At 41.8% G+C, this 20,151-nt stretch overlaps 1 protein-coding gene across 6 annotated transcripts in view; it reads right to left on the bottom strand.

The window, feature by feature from the left end:
* BTBD9 (BTB domain containing 9) overlaps window positions 1-18,829 on the bottom strand; it is a 151,006-nt gene extending 132,177 nt beyond the window's left edge. Inside the window, exons 1-6 of one of the 6 annotated variants that reach the window (XM_082214846.1) lie at window positions 14,166-14,223; window positions 12,265-12,411; window positions 6,740-6,945; window positions 4,250-4,613; window positions 1,974-2,238; window positions 533-752 (exon numbers count right to left, since the gene is read on the bottom strand). In XM_082214846.1, coding sequence (XP_082070972.1) covers window positions 533-752; window positions 1,974-2,238; window positions 4,250-4,613; window positions 6,740-6,924 — 1,034 coding nt within the window. In that variant the 5' untranslated portion in view covers window positions 6,925-6,945; window positions 12,265-12,411; window positions 14,166-14,223. Of the gene's footprint in view, window positions 1-532; window positions 753-1,973; window positions 2,239-4,249; window positions 4,614-6,739; window positions 6,952-12,264; window positions 12,412-12,576; window positions 13,427-14,165; window positions 14,274-16,469; window positions 16,495-18,767 lie in introns of those variants that run through there. The other 5 variants (XM_082214843.1, XM_082214847.1, XM_082214845.1 and 2 more) reach the window with 5 other exon arrangements.
* Window positions 18,830-20,151: the final 1,322 nt, after the last annotated feature.

Genomic DNA, 20,151 nt, shown 5'->3' with positions numbered 1-20,151 from the left:
GACGCACACACATTTTCCTTTACTTTTTAGGAGGGAAAAAGTGCACCTTATAGAGCGAAAAATACGGTAATTATCACGTCATGGGCGACTTTAACAACTCAAGTTGCTCTGCTCTGCAACTTGAGAACATCTCTGTCAAAAACAATTAGCTTCCCTGCAAGGAGCTGATCCCAGCCGGCTGTGCATTTGGTGCCAAATTTAAGAGACACTGAATATAAACTCCGCTTGCCTAAAAATAATTGGGACCATAATTAAATGCTTTCCATTCTTCCTTTGCAATCACAGCTTTGCCTGCCCCAGACACCTGAAATCATACATGACATCAGGTGAAGGGTGGTAGGTGTGGCTTGCGGGGGGGGGGGGCAGGACAATCTCAGAAGGCCAAATAAAGACTCCCTGGAAGGCCTAATTAGGTCTGCAACTAGAGGTTCCCCAGTGCTTTGTTAAAGTAATTATATTTATGTATAGATTTGATCCTGCAGTAGCCTAAGAAAAGGCATGGTTGGTAAACTGAGTATGACTTGGAACTCACCTGCTATCACGATCCCATAGCAGTATACGTATATGATTAATTATCGATGGCTGACCCAATTTAATTTCAATACCAGAACGGCAGTCATCATCAATGGGGTGTCGGGAAAATCCATGATCCAAATCATAATTCTGTGTGTCTCCATCTAACAAAGCAGATTTCAATTCCCCTTTCACTACCTGGGCTCCATATTTCATAGTGGCAATGTTCTCACCTGGTACTGGAAGAATGGGAATAAAAATGATGTTTTAAAATTATGCTTTTCTTGCACATTATGCTATTTATAAAAATGTGGAAACAAATGATATTAAAAAGTCATGCAAAAAACAGAAGGTATCTAAAAGGCTGACATTATGAAGTATCTAGTGACTGGTTAAAGCCACTACCCTGTCATTAAGAAGATAAGGTGAACCTTGCTGGGTCAGGTCAGTGGTCCATTCAGTCCAACATCCTATTCTCACATTGGCCAGCCAGATGCCTATCGGTACCCTACAAGAAGGACCCCCTATGTGTATATGTGTGTGTAGAGATTTGCTTATTTTCACCAAAACAACAATTCAACATAAGGTACTTATGATTAACTCACATTGGAAGCAATAAAATGGGACACGGTCAGGAATATCACATGTCCCATTAATTTTAAGTGGACTTGGTCATAGCTAATTTCTACTGGACTGTGTCCACAGTATTCAAAAATATTTCTATTACTGGTAAACTTTATATTTATATAAGATGCAAAAAATACTAATTCCCAGGAAAACATCATTTTAAAAGTGGCTCAAGAGTACCACTGCAGATTTGTAGCCTCCTCATCACAGTCAGTTTAGAGGAGGGCAGTAGGGAAGGCATTAATTTATTATGACTTGTAACTGTCTAAATTTAAGGAGGTGCAATATTTCTGATATATTCAGGAGAGAATGAATTTTAGGGATCATTTGAGACAAGTGTGTTTTTAAGCAAGTAACCAAAGTTTCCACCAGCAGAAGGACACTCACACTACTGCTATTTCCCCTCATCTCCTCCCTCTTGCCAACTTCTTGTGTGCCTGTTCAGCAGTGCCTCCAGAACAGGGTATACTGTGTCATGAGGATGGGTTACAACATGAGTGAAGAAACACTCAAAACCGAGTATGAACAATGTTTCCCTCCCTACTCCATGGCACAAGCCACACTGTTCACCTACACCCCCAACTTCTGGAGAGACAAAGAAAAATATTGGTTGCACAGGTGGTCTTCTACTCTTGCAACCTTTGAATACAACACAGTGTTTTGCCATTCAATCAATTTGCTGTAAACAAAGTAACCTTATACAACCTTGTGAACACTTGTATAGCCTTGTATTTCTGTTAGTAAACATTTACTCAGCATCAATAATTAGCTAAGGAAGTTTTTAATTATAAGAAAACATATTGGGTCATTTCCCTGGAAATACGGAGGCTTACTTAACATGCCCCTATAGTTGAGGTCCATATCCCGACTTTCAGATCGAACTTTAATAGCATCCAAAATGGCATCAGGCGACAGCAATCCAGAAGGCCTTACAACATTTAAGAGCTCTGTCAAACTCATCAGTGGCAAGCGCACTGCCTGCATGATTTCTGCATGATTTTCCTTCGGGTTGTGTTTACACCAGTTCATCAAAGCTTGGAAAATATCCTTCTCAGGTGCTGCAAATGAATCCCTCAGTACAATACTGAGAAGAGCTGGCTAAGAAACAAGGAAAGATTAATGTAAATACAATTTGAAAACCAAACACAGCTGGACTCCCTGGCATCCCACAGTTCACATACACGAGTGGCCACTGGAGCCACCTTTCATCACAAGTTTGCTTATCACAAACCTTACTTTTATTTACCATAGAAACTATTATGTCCACAATAAAATTCTGATCCTAGGGTAGTTTACAAAAGGTTAACTAAAACAACCCATAAAATACAGCTAGCATTATAAAGCCCAATAAGTAAAAAATCAAAGATCATTACAATATTAAATACAACATTAATTCCCTCACACTTTAAATAATCTGATCAATTCCACCAAAGGCCCAGGTAAACAAATGTGTCTTAAACTGGAGCCAGAAGCCCAATAATATAGTGGGTATCAATGCCTTCAGAGGGAGAGAATCGTACATGGCAGGGTCCCACTACATGAAGACCCTATCCCATGCCTTCACAAAGCGACCCATACCCACCAGCCACAGATCTAGGTCCAGATGGCACAAGATATGATTGAAGAAACTTCTCACAAGTATGTGGGAAGAGGAGAGGGTTGGGGAAGCACACAACATCTTTCTCAACAATTCAGGAAAGCTAATATTATTTATTGACTAGTATTCACCATTCTTTACTCATATCTGATATATAACTTATATGGTATGGGTACAACTTCGCAGCCAAAGATGTAGACTTATGATCAAAGTTTCCCTTATCATCTGGGCACCTTCAGCATCAGGTGTATGAAATGTCTCTTTAAACAGATGAAACTACATTTGAAGATGCTTGTTTCCTATACTAAACAATACTGTATATTCAAACTTATCTCCTAAGAGAGTGTTAGGCAGAGCTGTGTTCAAAGAATCAACAATATAGCATCATCTTCAGACCAGCTTCAAAACAGCTTCAGTCTTTTACTACATGTTAAAAATCAAAGTTTGAGTGCTAAACCTTAGCCACCTTACAAGGATGCAGAATGACTTACAAACCTACATGATATTAATTATTAACCCGTCTCCTTGGGCTTCTGGTTTAATTTTCGATAACATATTGATTCTTTACTGGCATCTTTTCTGATCTAATCATGTCTTTTGTATAATTGACTTTTCCATTAAGAACAGGTTGTAAGAATCACTGCACTGCATCTAATTCTGTTACCACAATCAGTGGATTTCTCAATTTTATCTCTCTTCTTTTTCCAATATATATATTAAGGCTAGGCAGCATCATAAACAGTGATATTATACCAGTAAGCAAAGAATAACCAACTGTTGATTACCAACTTTACCTTTATTTATCATGGAGACAATTATGTTAATAATTAAATTTCCAGGAGGGGGCAGAAATTCTCTTACAGTGGAAGTTATTGTGTGTCCCAGAGGTTTCAGTCAATATAAAGGTAGCTTGCTTCCAGCCCCCAAAGTCTGCTTTGTTCTTCTCCTCCAGATGTTATTGGACTGCAACCCCCATAATCATTTACCATTTGCCATGCTGTCTGGGGCTGATGGGAGTTGTAGTTCAGTAACATATGCAGGGCACCATGTTGTCTACCACTGACACAGTATAGCAACTCTACCTCCCAAACATGAGAGCTATTTTCAGGTATTGTCTTCATGTTTTCAAAAACAGTTCTGTGAAGGGGACAGAGTGGTTGAGGCATAGTGACAGCACCATGGCACAGCCCAAACAGTTGTGAGCATACAAGGAGCATACACGGGAAAAGGTATTCACAAGCAGTGAAGAATCCCCATGGACTCCAATTGGAAGCCCACAGGAAGATCACAAAAAAATGGTGGAAGTACAACTCTCTCCCCTCTGATCTGAGTCTTGGTACTATCCCAAAGAACTCCAACCAAGCTTCATCCAAGATATATAGAATAGAACATTGCACTCCATGAATACTGGAATGATTTTCGGGTCCTATTTCCAAAAACATTTACACAAACATAAAGAATAAAATTGGGACTGTTATTTTTTAACTGAAAGCTTAAAAAACTGATACATACCTTAGAAAGTGACAGAAAACCTTCACTGGAGAGCACCTCTTGAGCATTTCTGTCCATAAACATGCAGCACATACATGTAAGCTTGGGAAGCAAATACAGACTAGCAACGTCGTAAGTCATGCAAACGTTCTGAATGTTAAGGATGGTGCAAAGATACTCAGAGGTGGAATCTTCCAGTTCTGGGAATCCGTATTTATGTGCTAAACTCAGGAAGTCTAATAGGACCTCCTCCTTCTCATCTCTTAATGTGGCACGGCCTGTGTAAATATATTTTAACAACATTGTAAAGGCCTCTGCAGTGGTGTCTTGGAGAGGGATTTCTGCTTCAGGCTGAGATTCACGCATTCCACCATATAATAATGCTCTGTACAAGGGGAGAAAGAAACAATGTAAAAAAAACAAAAACCAACTTGTATTTTGGTAAGAGAGACCTTAAGTAAGACTTGAAGCATATATTGTAGAATATGGCAAACACAACTGTCAATAATTTCATTTGAAAGTTAAATCTATACAATTGAATGAAAATTATAGTTGGTCCTTAAAGTTAGAAACTATGACCCTAGCTTTGAATTTGAGGACTTGCTATGAGATATTAGAACAAACATTCAAGAGCTAAACTGAAATTTACTTACAATGGATTATCAGAAGCAACTGCACAAAAGGAAGTGAACAAATTGTTTCATTCAACACATGAAACAGAGTGTCTGGTAAAACATCAAATGGAAGGTACAGTATCTACCATATTTACCATGATGCTCTTGGGAGTCAATAACATTATACTATAGCACTGCTTTCCTGAACTTTACCCATAGAAATCAGTTGGTCACTCATTTTATATCATTTTGATAAGGGTAGCAGTATACCGAAAACCGAACAGGTAAACAGAGTATGCTGTTGTATTCTATTTTACATCATCACACATATGATTATGTGGAGGAAGAGAGAAGGTAGAGCTTATTTTCTTCTAAGCTACATATTCTGAGATTACTGTAATCAACCACCAACAGTATATTTGGGAGGGAGATTCAAACTCTAAATATTTTCAAAAACCAACTGAAAGCAGAGAGAGTCTATCAGACCTCTTAACTGCTGCCAATCAATAGTAAGCGTCTGATAGGTAAAGGTAGAGGTACCCCTGCCCGTACGGGCCAGTCTTGCCAGACTCTAGGGTTGTGCGCTCATCTTACTCTATAGGCCGGGAGCCAGCGCTGTCCGCAGACACTTCCGGGTCATGTGGCCAGCGTGACAAGCTGCATCTGGCAAGCCAGCGCAGCACACGGAACGCCGTTTACCTTCCCACTGGTAAGCGGTCCCTATTTATCTACTTGCACCCGGAGGTGCTTTTGAACTGCTAGGTTGGCAGGCGCTGGGACCGAACGACGGGAGCGCACCCCGCTGCAGGGATTCGAACTGCCGACCATGCGATCGGCAAGTCCTAGGCGCTGAGGTTTTACCCACAGCGCCACCCGCATCCCCTAAGCGTCTGATATGCGCCAACAAAGCTGATCTTACGGTTTGGCCAAGTCCGTGTAGAAGAGGCAGTTATTCAGGTAACGCTCTGCCATTCCACTATCATCAGAAAATATCAGCTGAAATCAACCTTAAGAACTATATCTGCTCAAATACACACACAAAAAGAAATATTGGGTGCTACCCAGCTGTGGCTGCCCATGAGCAGAACAGACTTCTACTCACACAGTGGTATGGGAAAACACTCCAGCGTGGATTTGGTGAGTGTATGGCATCTGCAATATGGAGAGGGAGGAGAGGAAGCAGAAGTCTGCTTGTGGAACACTGGATTTCATCCAACGTAAATTTCTTTTTTAGATAACCTTACTATGAGATTTTAGATCTTTCTAAAAATAGATAATGAATAGAAATTTGTCTGGGATTTTATCAGGGACTTAACCATAAACTATGGTTAAGGCAATCACACCTACCCAAAAGGAGAATAGATTAAGGTTCAGTAAGAAAATTTCAAATAGCTTGCCTAAATTTCATCTACCACCAGGCAGAACACAAAGCAAATGTTGGGAGGTGGAGTGGGTTGAAAGGAAGACAGAGTTGTATTTCACAACCGTAGGAGAAAGCATAAAAATCTATTTCAAAAGATAAGCAAGGAACAAATAAAATGTGAAATCTCAATTCCAACAACATAATTCTACCTCACGTTGTATGAAATGTAAATACACACATTTTACCACACTTCACAGTAACAATGTTTCCCGGGGGAAAGCATGTATAGTGTGTGAACATCCTGAATTTTAGGTCTTTAACAACCAACATCCATTCTGGATACCTATGCAGTGAAGGTCAAGATATGACAGCATAATATAAGTATTGTCTCACAGTTAAAAACGGTGTACCATAATAGGTGTTCAGAAAGCTCCCATGCACTGAGCAGATGAAATCAGTTTACTTTTAGTAGTTTCTATTTTATCTTGCTTAACCAGAAGCTCTAAGTATATCTGATAAGAAGTTATACCTCACCTGAAATATTGGCACCTCGCTGCCAGAATCACTCTGTGTGCAGGAAAACGTTTCTTTTCCACTATAAAGGTAACATCACTGTACTCCTCCCCATTCATCAGAACACCAACATGATCGGACAGAATGTGAACATGGTCTATTTCACCTACTGCTGTGTAAGGACGGAGTGGATGGCTGTTACTCATCTTGCAGGAGGGTGATATATCCTACACCTATAAAAATAAAGCATAAATAATATGAAAGAGGGACTCTCCTCTAAAAGTTATTTTAAAGTTAAGTGATGTACATGGAACCATCCTTTCATCAACTGATTGATACAAACACTGTTTGGCTACAAGAAAGTCCCAGGTTTAATGAAAGCAGATGTCAGAATGTAACACTGCCAATCTAACTGCTCCAAATAAACAAGCCCTTATAAAGCAAATTAGAAGAAAATCATTATGTTGTAGGGTTTCCACACAGTCAGCCAACTCACTAATTATAATGCTCTGTACAAGTTAAAATTGATTCTGTAACCAGGGCAGATCAATTAGGAACCATATAGCAGTGCTCAAATTAAATATTGAAATCTACACCAAGAGTTTTCATCCATAATTAGCGAGAATATTAGTATTTATGACCTATTCTCACAGGAGCATGATTAACTCTCCAAAACTGAGATCACAGTGATTTTCAATTATTAACATAGGAAGCCTTTTCAACGAATCATGTTTTATAAGACAGATATACTATTAAGTCCTTGAAATGCTCTCCCGGGAAAGTATCAATGCCCAGTGTGCTTTCAGACTGAAGAAGCTTTTGTGGAAAGATAAACCTTCTGCTCTTTACTTGCAAAGCCTAAAAGACTTCTCAAGGGGAGACATGGCATTTGCAAAACATATGCTTTAGCTACTTCGCTCAGTTCATGATACCCACACGGTGCATAATTTGAAGCTGCTTTTATTTTTAGCACCCACTTTGGGGAGGATAGAGTACCATGCACATTTAAATAAATTATAAAGTTTCGGAACATCTAGAACAGCTATTTAAATATTTTTCTCTCATACCTTGTATTTCTTCATTACACAAAAATTCTGTGTATGAGAAAGCGAGTGAGTGAAAACAATAGATTTTAACTTTTTAATATGGCTTTTACTATATTGTACATGCAACTAGAGCCAATGCTCATGTGGAAGCTGAGGTTTCTGGCTACCCCTGCACTTGCAGGGGTAGAAACTGAAGACAAAACAGTAATAGGGGTTTTAAAAATACCAGGTGAAACCGTTTTCAGAAAAGTAATCTAAGTGATACAAAATATATCAAAGTCATTTTTAGAAGAAGAAGAAGAAGAAGAAGAAGAAGAAGAAGAGTTTGGATTTGATATCCCGCCTTTCACTCCCCTTCAGGAGTCTCAAAGCGGCTAACATTCTCCTTTCCCTTCCTCCCCCACAACAAACACTCTGTGAGGTGAGTGGGGCTGAGAGACTTCACAGAAGTGTGACTGGCCCAAGGTCACCCAGCAGCTGCATGTGGAGGAGCGGAGACACGAACCCGGTTTCCCAGATTACATGACTGCCGCTCTTAACCACTACACCACACTGGCTATCAACTATTCACTGGCTAGTCAACTATTTCAAGAGCTACTGAAAAGCCAAACACACTTTGCCCTGTTCTCTAACTTTGCAGCGATGCCAGTACTTGAGAGGTAAGCTCTACCCACTTCCAGACTCACTAGAGCCAAGAGTTCAACAGATGGTCATTCATCTTTTAGCCACTTCTCAATCTGACTGTTGTTAAATCTGCCTTGCTATTTCTCAGAAACGACAAATGGCTCAGAATGCAACCACAGAATGTTCACTGGGATGAGCCACAGGGAAGCTGTCTTTCCTTTGAATTTAATCACACATCTAAGTTGCTGGAGGAAAAGTTGTGGCTCTTCAAATGTTGCTGGACTAAAACTCCCCATTTTTCCTCCCAACACTGGCCAGCTGACTAAGGTTGTTGAGAGCTGAAATCCAACAACACTTGGAGAACCACAGGTATCCCACCCCTACTTTTATATCTTCCTCAGGAGCCCAACTCTAGATCACAGGAGAGGGCTACCCAAGACAGGGTACTGGAAGACCTGCTCCCTGCTTTGCAGGCCTTTTTCCACCTGGCCTGGGAATGTGGGGCCTGGACTGATTCCAGCTGCAAAAGTTGAAGCTGCTGAACAGATTCTTCGGCTGAGGTGTTTGGGGGGTTTTGCTGTCATTGGGGGGGGGGCTGCTGCTGTTGGTTTTTTGTATCTTTATTTTAGATATTAATGTAATTTATGTGGAAATCGTTCAGTTTGGTTGTGTATTTTTAATGTTTAATTGATTATGACTATTATTATTATTACTGTAATACCCTACCCATCTGGCTGGGTTTCCACAGCCACTCTGGGCGGCTTACAATGTCTCTAAAAACATAATAAAAGCATCAAGCATGTTGTAGTTATGTATTTTTTCATTTCGTAAGCTGCCTTGAGCATGGTTTGAATTGTGGAAAGGCAGTATACAAATAAAACTATGTATGCATGTCTGTCCAAATGTGACAAAAGGACCGTGCGACTCCTCCCCTTCTACCTAAGAAGGCTGATGTCAAATTAACACTACACTTTTTCATAAGCCTTGGCTGCTTTTGGTAAGTTTTTCTGCTGTTTATTGCAGGAATTATTAGTTGGCTTTCATTCTGTTTTTGTTTAATGCATTTTTGTTGTTTTAATGTGTATTTGTGAATCACCTTTCCAAATTTCCTGGTTCAAAAGGCAGAATATAAGTTTTTAATAACTAAGAACCAGTGTTGCACAATGAATACCATGCTGGATGTGAACTGAGGAAGATCTGGGAAGATCTGGATTTAAATTCCCACTCAAGGCATGAAGCAGATACCTTGATCCAGTTTATCTCCACCACTCAAACATGCATTCCTCCTCCCTAACTCACAGGTAGTTCTGAGGCTAAGATGAATAGCTCAGTGCAAAATACCTTGAGGTCCTTGGGAGAAGGAAAATATATAAACGTAAATTGAATTTTAAATACACATATATACAGAATAAAATTAAATCAGATTCATGTTGAGCTGTCCAAAGGTATTTGTGGAACAGAATTTGTGTCATGTCAGCAAGTAGGAACAGCAAATCTTACAGGATAAACTATTGAACAACAGGAAAATGACTTAGAGCACAGCTTTCAAAACTGTGTCACGACACATTAGTGTGTCAGCTGCAATCTGTAGGTGTGTCGTGCAAACACTCCCCACACTCCTGCTGAGGCTGGAAAGGGGTTAGTTTAACCTCCAGTTTGCTAGTAAAATTGAATTACGATAAAGGTAAAGGGACCATTGGTCCAGTCGTGACCGACTCTGGGGTTGCGGCGCTCATCTCGTTTTATTGGCTGAGGGAGCCGGCGTACAGTTTCCGGGTCATGTGGCCAGCATGACTAAGCCACTTCTGGCGAACCAGAGCAGCGCACAGAAACGCTGTTTACCTTCCCGCCGGAGCGGTACCTATTTATCTACTTGCACTTTGACGTGCTTTCGAACTGCTAGGTTGGCAGGAGCAGGGACTGAGCAACGGGAGCTCACCCCGTCACGGGGATTCGAACAGGCGACCTTCTGATCAGCAAGCCCTGGGCTCTGTGGTTTAACCCACAGCGCCACCCGCGTCCCTCTAAAATTGAATTACTGGGTCGCAAAATGATGCATGTCTAAAAAGTGTGTCACCAACATGAAAAGTTTGGAAAGCTTTGACTTAGTGTAACTGAGGATTTTAAGTGTGTGCATGACTAAGGCAGGGTTGTTGTGGAGGAGCACGTCAGCAGCACTGGGCAGCTGCCCAAGGTCTCAGGAGGGCCCACCAGGACTACCTGATGCACTACTCAAGGATAGTGTAGCTGTCTGAGCAGGAGGGAGTTCCAGAGCTCCACAACTTGAGTTGGGAAAGCAATAGGGATCATTGTGGCTCCGGTTCCCTAAGCACTGCCATGTGTCCTGGTCTGAAAAGCAGCTGATGAGTACCAGAGGCCAAAACAAAACTAAGTATTATAATCATAAGTGCAGAAAGCAGTGGCGTAGCGTGGGGGGTGCAGGGGGGGCCGGCCGCACCGGGCGCAACATCTGGGGGGTAGGGTTAGGGGGCGCAAATCCACGGGTTAGGGGGTGCAAATCCACGGGTTAGGGGGTGCAAATCCACGGGTTAGGGGGCGCAAATTACTTGCCTTGCCCCGGGTGCTGACAACCCACGCTACGCCACTGGCAGAAAGTATTTTTTGCACTGAGTTAATCTCAATACTATAAAAAGGAGTGGCACCTTTGAAAGACTTCTGTCTGCTTTCATTTTCGTTTCTTTGACTCATTTTAGTTGCCAAGCCCTATTTGTCTGTTTCAGTCTATCAAGTTACTGCAAAAAGGAGAGTTTGTGCAGCATAGTGCCTAAAATAACTGAAGAAGTTCAAATCTACCTCCACCCTAACCTCACTTGTTGATTTTAAGCCTGTATCTGCCACCTGGAAAGAATCATGTTGATCTACCTTACAGAAGATATTAGGCCCAAAACATACCATGCAGGCAGTCCAAATGCAATTGTTAAGTTAAACCATAGGTATTTAACCTGGATTTATTATGTTGTTCAGCATTGTGAACAAAAAGGTCTATACAGGATTTCTTTGAGGATAAAATGAACAGAGAAAGAACCAATGAATACTGCTTTGAGTGTATAGCTATTTTTAAATGTCCATTTAGAGCTCAGGGTTATGAATGGGTCAGAAATTTTCAATTTATTTAATTTAAATATTTATAAACTACACTTTCATATACAATATCACAAAGGCAACATACAGACTAAAAGCACAATACAGAAAAACAAGAAAAAACATCAAATTAATGATAGTTTATACAGGGGGAGGGAGTGCTTGGTTTGTTTCTTCACACAAGTCATTAAGCTTTACACAAGTTGTAAATCTAAATAAAAAAGTGCATGCAATGATAATTCTGTTATGGCAAAGAGTGCATATGCACTGTGTTCACATATGCATATGAAAAACTGTCATGACAGCTTGGATTCAAATGCAACAAAAGGAAGACAAGCAATTAAGAGATTCAAAATGGTAATTATGTAAATAACTCCTTTCAGAAACTATTATAATAATCAAATTATTACAAATCAGTCTTATACTTGGAAAACAAGAAACCTGTACAAATAACTGAAACAGATGCAAAGTAGATGCCACTAAATATACAACAGGAATACATGAAAGATGGCGTTCTAATGAAAATTACACAGGTGCTCTACAACTGGTAACTTTGGGTCTATTTGTAAAATATCTGAGATTGTGGCTTTCAGAATTAAAATCTCTGCACAACCTGGAAAATGGAACACCACATTGTAAGTATCTACAATTTTCAAGATAGAAACACTGACAGGTGGAGGTAATGACAACAACAAAATTACAAATTCACTACTCTGATATAGTTTCAATACATCCAGACTGAAGCAATTTGTGCACAATTTGTAGTATAGTTACTTACAATGATCGTGTTGACACACCAAACCATAATTAAGCATTGTGTGGATGAGCTGGAACAAATTCAAGCATGTACTGTACTGCCTTCTTGGCCTCCTAATTTAGTTTCACTTTTACATCTTGGTTTGTCATTGCACTTCTAGACAGCTATAGAAAAAGCAGAAAGCCCTGCTCTATACTGAAGTTGGTAACAGAAGCAATAAGGAATCTGTGCAAGCAAAACACTAGTTTCAAAGTTTTATTTTTTAAAAAATTAAACCATCCTCCACCCAATGGGTTCCAATAAGCACAATTCAAAGTGTTGGTGCTGACTTTTAAAGCCCTAAACGGCCTCAGCCCTGTATACCCGAAGGAGTGTCTCCACCTCTGTCATTCAGCCAGGACACTGAAATCCAGCACCAAGGGCCTTCTGGCAGTTCCCTCACTGTGAGAAGTGAAGTTACAGGGAACGAGGCAGAGGGCCTTCTCGGTATGGTGCCCACCCTGTGGAACGCCCTCCCATCAGATGTCAAGGAGAAAAGTAAATCTACAACCTTTGGAAAGATTCCCTATATAGGGAAGTTTTCTAATGTTTAATGTTTTGTTACATTTTATATATGGCTGAGGCAACCCAGTCAGATGGATGGGGTACAAATAAAATAATAATAATAATTACTATTATTATTAACAAACACACAATTTAACAAGACAGTACAGCATCTTCATACAAGTTATAGGACTGGGGAGCCAATGGTCCAAATCATCTCTCAGCTATGAGCACCACTTGGTTACCCTGGGCCAGTCTCTCAGTCTAACTAAGCTAACACAGTGATGTTACAATGATAAAACAGAGAGGAGTAGGAACCATATATGCAGTCTTGAGCTCCTTGGAGGAAAAGTGGGATATAAATATAGCAAATAAAAATAAATTATATAAAACAAAAAACCCAACTGATTTAAATCGGCTTAAGCTTATGCCAAAAAGATTGTAGCTAAGGTGCCAGTCAAACCTCCCTGAAGAGAGCATTCCAAAGTCCAGGTGCCACCACAGAAAAGGCTCTCCAGCAACTAGCACAGATACAATTCCCAACCCAAGAACAACACTGTTCTTGTGGTATTTTTCTTTTACTGTACTATTTTTTGTTGGGAGTCGCCCAGAGTGGCTGGGGCAACCCAGTCAGATGAGGGGCATACATATATATATATATATAATCATTATTATCATTATCATTACTTAGCACAAACTGCAAGGAGGGAAATGGGTCAAGGCTGCAATCCTACCCCCGGCTATGCCAGCAAGCCCTTCCTTGTCAAACCAGGGAGCCTACTGCTAATTTTTTGTCAGCACCCGAAGAAAGCAGCTAAGGGCAGCTAGTGCAGCTTGAACTGCACCCAATTTCTATTAGAAATAAAAAGTAAAGCTTTGGGCTTCAAAGACAGGAGTCCAGAGCATCCTCAGATAAGAGGCCTGCCTGTCCCTGTGAAAACCCTCAAAAGAATACCCACCACGCCTGAAGGGTCCAGGAAGACCTGCCCCGTATCTTGGGGGCGGGGAAGGCTGCAAGGTCAGGGGCAGCCCCGCTCCCCATGCTACGCCAGGTGCGCCCACCCACCCACCGCCCATCTTGTCGCGAGGCCACCGTGGGCCGCGAGCGAAAGGCAGGCGGCGCGTCCACCGCCCACAATCCCGGCCTTACGTTTCTCTGCCTCTTTCCCCAACGACCCCAATAGAGAGAAACGCACCGAGACCCAGGGAAAGGGCAGGCTCCCACCCCGCCCCACTTCCCCAAGCACCGGACCGGTGGGGGGTGGGGCGGCGGGGAAGGGGAGGGAAAGCGGGCCCCGCCCCTCAAGGGTCCCCACCCCGAGCGAGACGGCGCAGGCAGCCCAGTCCAGCCCCCTCATCCCTCCGCCACACTTACCGGGCTGGCGAGCTCGAGCGCGGCCCCCTCCCCCCCCTCCTACACCGGCTGTCGCGTCCGCGCGTCGGCCGGCGCGCTGACGTCACCTAGCAACGACGCTCCCGCCGGCGGCCCTGCGCGCTGACGTCCATAGGAGAGCGCAGGAGTGCTTCAGCGAGATACTAAAAAGTCTAGAAGGGTGCCGCTTGATCCTCATACCCGGTTGGGCCAAATGCACCAACTTACATGGAGATTCAGTTCTGGGAAAAGTGTATAAATGGTTTCCAAACACTTAATCTGTTTGCATTTATTTACTTATAGCTATGTGTTTTCCTGGGAGACTTTTAAAAAATAAAATAAAATAAGGATTTTGTCAGAATCCTATAGCTATGAGTTTTCCTGGGATACTTTTTAAAAATAAAATAAAATAAGGATTTTGTCAGAATGGCAGAGGCCAAAGAGCCTCTGCTCTACGGGGAGCTGGCTTCAGGCACCAGAACAACTCGGCATTGCAAATATGTCTGCAAACATGGCATGAAGGTTGCCAGCACCAACCCGGCCTTGTGGGAATTCCTTGCAGATGATCGCAGTGCATGGAAACTGAGTTCAGGTCCTGTAGCCACAGCAGTGACCAGAGGAGGTACCGCTGGGAAGAGCACAGAAAGGACAAACGCCATGGTGCATCTGCAGCAGCAGAACCAGACGCCTTCATTTCTCGTTTTGGCCACAGCCTGCTCTATAACTCTCTTAACAGTTAGCCTTCACCCATGAAAGCACACACTTCCATTGTCTCCTGAGACAGACACCTGCCAACCCTACATTAAAACACACACACAAAACACTCTCAGAAAGTGAATGTAGAAGCCAAAGCGGCTATGGACTTGGGCCTCTGCCATTCTGACAAAATTCTTATTAAATAGCCACAGGAAAACTTCTAGTTAAATCTTTATGGCCAAGAAAAGAGGCCCAGATGCCAAATATTCACTTGGGAGATTTAACAAAACAAGTGAGTTTCCTTATTAAATGGCAGAAGAGCCTGCTTCCAGAAATGTGTAACACGACAGATAGGGAAAGGCCCTACTGTAGCCTAGGACCAAAGCCTAAAGGCTGAGAGATGTTATCATAGCTTTTGCTGACTATTCTATGAGGATCTAATGAGAGCAACAAGGCCAAATATGAGGAAAAACAAGTTATGTTTTTACAAGTTCTGAGCACTGAAAAACCCTAAAAACATTCAAACCAGCAATTGAATTACTCACAGAAGCTGGTATAAAACACAAGCAGGGCACCCCTTTTTTCTAATCCTTGAAACTGATGGCATGCAAACCAGAGCTACCTCCCAAAAGGGCATGAGCATGACACACATATTTACTTTCTTGAACCTTCCTATCCTGGGGGGGAGGGGGAGGAAATCAAGGCAGGAGATACTGGTGACACTGGCCTGTGGGAAGACAGTCCCAGTAGCATCAACAAGAAGACGCTTGGGCACAAACATAGGAGCTAACTCTAAGGGGCCAAGACCCTTTTGGTCCCCCAAAATTTGGGCTGAGCCACCCCAGCCTCCACTGCAGCTGTTGCTGCTGCTGTGTGAAAGCAAAGGTAAGGCACCCGATTCCCCACCTACCTCCTCCTCTCTTCCCTTCTGGCAGCCTTGGCATGGACCCATGAGCCCCTTGCCACTGTGGGGACTTAACCGCTATCACTGCTGCTGGCGTCTAGGTGAGCAGATGAGAGGGCAGTGTGTAGGCTGGGGCTGCTGTCATCCCTGGTCTCAGCCTCTAAGCCCAAGCCCAAGCCCCACCTCTCTTGCCCAGCTGCTGGAGCCTCAGAAGTGCCCAGTGAGGGCATGTAAGCTTTCCACATCAGCCTATTCATGTTTAAATGCAGAAAGGCACATACAATCACGGGCCCATTTGAGTATAAAATTAAGATTGTTTTCACGGTGGCCCACATCTTATAAAAATTAGACCAGAGAGAGAAGTGACATGCATTTCAATTGATGTTAGATGGTGTGTGTTCAGTGATCTCTCCCTTCTGGGTAAGATGGTCCTCAATGCTGGCAGTAGGGAAAATGAAGGTACCCTCATTTGTTATACAGAGACCCTCATTCAGAACATCTAGCCCACTACAAACTCTGCCTCCTCTGGTTCACAGTTCAGTTTGTACTTGAGTTTCGTTTTCAGTCTCTGCAATACCCTCCTTTCACTAACACCACAGAATACTGCAGACCTAACCCACCCAACCTGCAAAGAAGCAAAAGAAATCTTTAAAACACTTAGCCTGGGCTAAATTAATTAAGGCCCCTACATAAATGGCATGCCCTACCTTTCCTGCGTCACCAACTGCACTCCATTTTACTGCTAAACTTGAAAGTGAATGTATCCACCACAAGTCATAAAGTACTGGACATGTGAAAGCTTTCCAGCAGCAGGAACTTCTCCAAGTTCAAATATAGCACTAAGCCAGTGTAGAAGCTCAGTGCAAGTACACACTCAAATATGCAAACACTTTCCTTCTAACTCGGGCATTCGCAGCTTGTGACCCAACATGCAGCAGCTACATATACAGCAATCTGCCAGGTGCCTCTCACTCTCACTCTCACACACAACCAGTTTTACAATTCCAGATGGCAACGAAAACTATCTTCCTGTCTTGTGTATTTTTCTCATCTGCTAAGAGATTAAGCAGACACGTCATATGAAATTTCGGAGCGACTCTTTTATGAATCCAAGTTTGCTATTACTTCTCTGCACATTAGAAGCGTCTTTCTTCATTAGACGGATGAAGGCTTCTCCCCAACAATGTTAGGAAGCAAGTCCATGAGGCAGCATACCAAAAATAATTTTTATTCCAACTCTAAATGGACTGTACTCAACTAAGTCCTATTTAGAGTGGACCAACTACAATTAAGGAACCTTAATCATGCCCATTAACTTCAAGGGGTCTACTCTTGAGGAGGACTAGCTTTAAATACCACCCAGTATATCCATAAACATGCAGGTATGTCCATTTATTTACATACGCATACTCTATGAAAGTACTGATGTATTTCAAAACATTAAAGCATTTCTTCTATCAACCTCATTCTTGGTACTGAGTCTCTCCATAGCAGAGCTATATTTTTTTCTGATAAGTCTAATGGATCCCATGTTGAAATTGATCCAGACACCCCTTTAAAGAGCTTCCCTGTCTCAACCTGTCAGCTACATAACACCCAACTCATGTCCAGTGTGGTGTAGTCGTTAGACTCGTAATCTGGTGATCAGGGTTCGCGTCTCCGCTCCTCCACATGCAGCTGCTGAGTGACCTTGGGCTGGTCACACTTCTTTGAAGTCTCTCAGCCCCACTCACCTCACAGTGTGTTTGTTGTTGGGGAGGAAGGGAAAGGAGAATGTTAGCCGATAAAGCGGGATATCAAATCCAAACTCCTCCTCCTCCTCCTCCTCTTCTTCTTCTCTTTTCCTCCTTAACTTACAACCCTTAGACCGAATCACTTTTAACTTTTCTCCTTTGGTGAACACAGCTAATTAATGACCTCAGTAAAATGTCCCGCTTAGCACACAACCCCTGGAAGTGTGGATGGGAGAGATTCTGATGGGTTTCCACCATCAAGTACAAACAATCTTATTTCACAGGCATTTGGGGCAAACCAGTGAAACTAGCTTTGAATGACTGTTAATGGACATAAATTTTTGTAACTGCTATATTACATAGACAAATCTATATAATAACGAAATGTCTGATTCTCCTTAAACAATGTTTTAATATCCAAAGGTCTTTCACATTCTCAGAACAAGTCTTTTGGCTCAACTGATGGGGGTCTCTCTCTCTTATTATTTTCATTCTTGCAGGGTCTTATCTAAAACACAACCAAAGGTTGTGGATTTTGCTGGATTTGCAAAAAATTCCAGAGTCAGGGCTGATACCGTATAGCCAATTGACACTCTTAATCAATAAATCTCAGGTCAAGCCACATCTGCACTACCTAAAAAAACCCCCTGTATAATGTCACTTGAGTTAACCCTTAGAAACAGATGCAACAAATCCAGTACTTCTACAACAGGCATGCACACTTTGGTCAACATCATGGCAATAGTAAAGTAGACAAACAATTCCAAAAATAAGGTAGATCTTAATTGTGAAACATTAATGTGATTGAACTGCCTATCCTAGTGCTATCACAATTAATGTACAGTAGTTATATTTGAAGTGCAAACACTAAAGCAATGGGCAAAAGTCAAGTGAATTTAACACAAATCCAGGGAGCTAATGCAAATGTTATTTACAAATATTAGAGTGGCCAATAATAAACAGTTACAGATACGTAGCCGTGTTGGTCTGCCATAGTCAAAATAAAAAAATTCCTTCCAGTAGCACCTTAAAGACCAACTAAGTTAGTTCTTGGTATGAGCTTTCGTGTGCATGCACACGAAAGCTCGTACCAAGAACTAACTTAGTTGGTCTTTAAGGTGCTACGGAAAGGAATTTTTTTATTTCAATAATAAACAGTCAGACATGTTTATACTAGATTGGAGCTTAAGAGAAAGCTTTATCCTCACAAGTCATTAATTGCAATGGACACTAGATTTTCATAGACTTCAGAATTAAGCAGCAAAACAAAACTTACCAAAAAAAATCTGCATTGAAGAAATCACACACTAATTGACTTGCAACAGTGGTCACATAGAAGCTGCCGAAAAAACAACCATTAACTCCATAGGTGCTTCAGATATATTGAATTAGATATCAGTGGCACCGTCCTAGGCATGTTTACTCAGAAATAAATTCAACCATGTTCATTAGGATGAATTCTCTAGCCACTGTTTAGGATTTCAGCCTAAAGGCTCTTTGCTGGCTGTACCCATTGTATGTGCAGTGTTTGCAAATGACCTAAACAGCAGCCACAGCAGTGTGCAATTAATGAGCTCTTAGATACTAATTGGACCAGCTGCTTATAGTACCTAAGCAGATCAGCGGTTTTCAGTGGCCTCACAGTGGCTGCAACTGGTCAGTCATTTAAATGGACCCTGGTGCTCCAAAAGAAAATTACAGTTGGCTCAGGTAAAGCTATTCATAAATAAATGTTTATTATTCACTTTCAATGTGGAAATGCTTTGGAGTGTACAATAAAGAGGCTTGACTTTAGAAAACTGTGGACCAATGTCCTTTTGCTCTTAGCAACTGTAGGTAGTCTACATGCACTGCAGTTTTCAGACAGGGCTCTAAAAACTATGAAAACTATACAGCACCCAAGAACGCACAACTGTTATGTAATTATTAGTTCCAAGTCTTTTTCCGAAAGGATTCAATAGCTTCCACTGCTAGTTGTGAGAAACTAATTGCTCAAAGTGAGATATGAGGACAAGAAGGTGGGGGACTGGAACTCCTTTCCATGTTTTGACAATCTCCATTTTTAGCTAAATGGGGGGGGGGGGGCGGCGAATGACTGAGTGAAGCTATAGGTTGTGTTAGCCACATCTGTTGTCTTCACAATTATGCAGCATACACATTAACACTGAAAAAGCAAGTGTATTTTAGATTAATGATTTCCCTTCCCATTTGAGCGCTCTACCCATGATTAAAGCAAATACATTTTTAATGTGTTTATACACCCCCTATGGGGCTTTAAAATTATGCTGGCTAGAAGTAGCAAACTTTTCAATTATGTATTATATATTAAAAGACATTATTAAAGATGCCAGTAAGAAGGTCGCTTATATACATTACCTTGAACTGTCACCGAAATATTCAACTCCAAATAAGTTTTCAAAGAATCATGAAGCTTAACTTAGCCGAGAAACAATAAACAGGTGACAGATTGAGAAGCACTGCCCTGGCTGATGTGTTCTTCCTCAAGCTCCTGAACCAGGCACAGCTCTGCCCTGAACACCAACCCCACCCCTAGGCTACCTCAACTTCCAGGACTATCTCAACAACCAGTTCTGTGCTAACCAAGAGCTGCTTGTATAAGGCAGCTTCCTTCTGTCCTATGTGAAGTGACCCAGAC

Source organism: Podarcis vaucheri, assembly GCF_965113315.1.
Source record: "Podarcis vaucheri genome assembly, chromosome: 3".
In the NCBI taxonomy this organism is placed as follows: Eukaryota; Metazoa; Chordata; class Lepidosauria; order Squamata; family Lacertidae; genus Podarcis; species Podarcis vaucheri.
The sequence above is the reverse complement of the archived record's forward strand: the minus strand, read 5'-3'. Positions and strand labels throughout refer to the sequence as shown.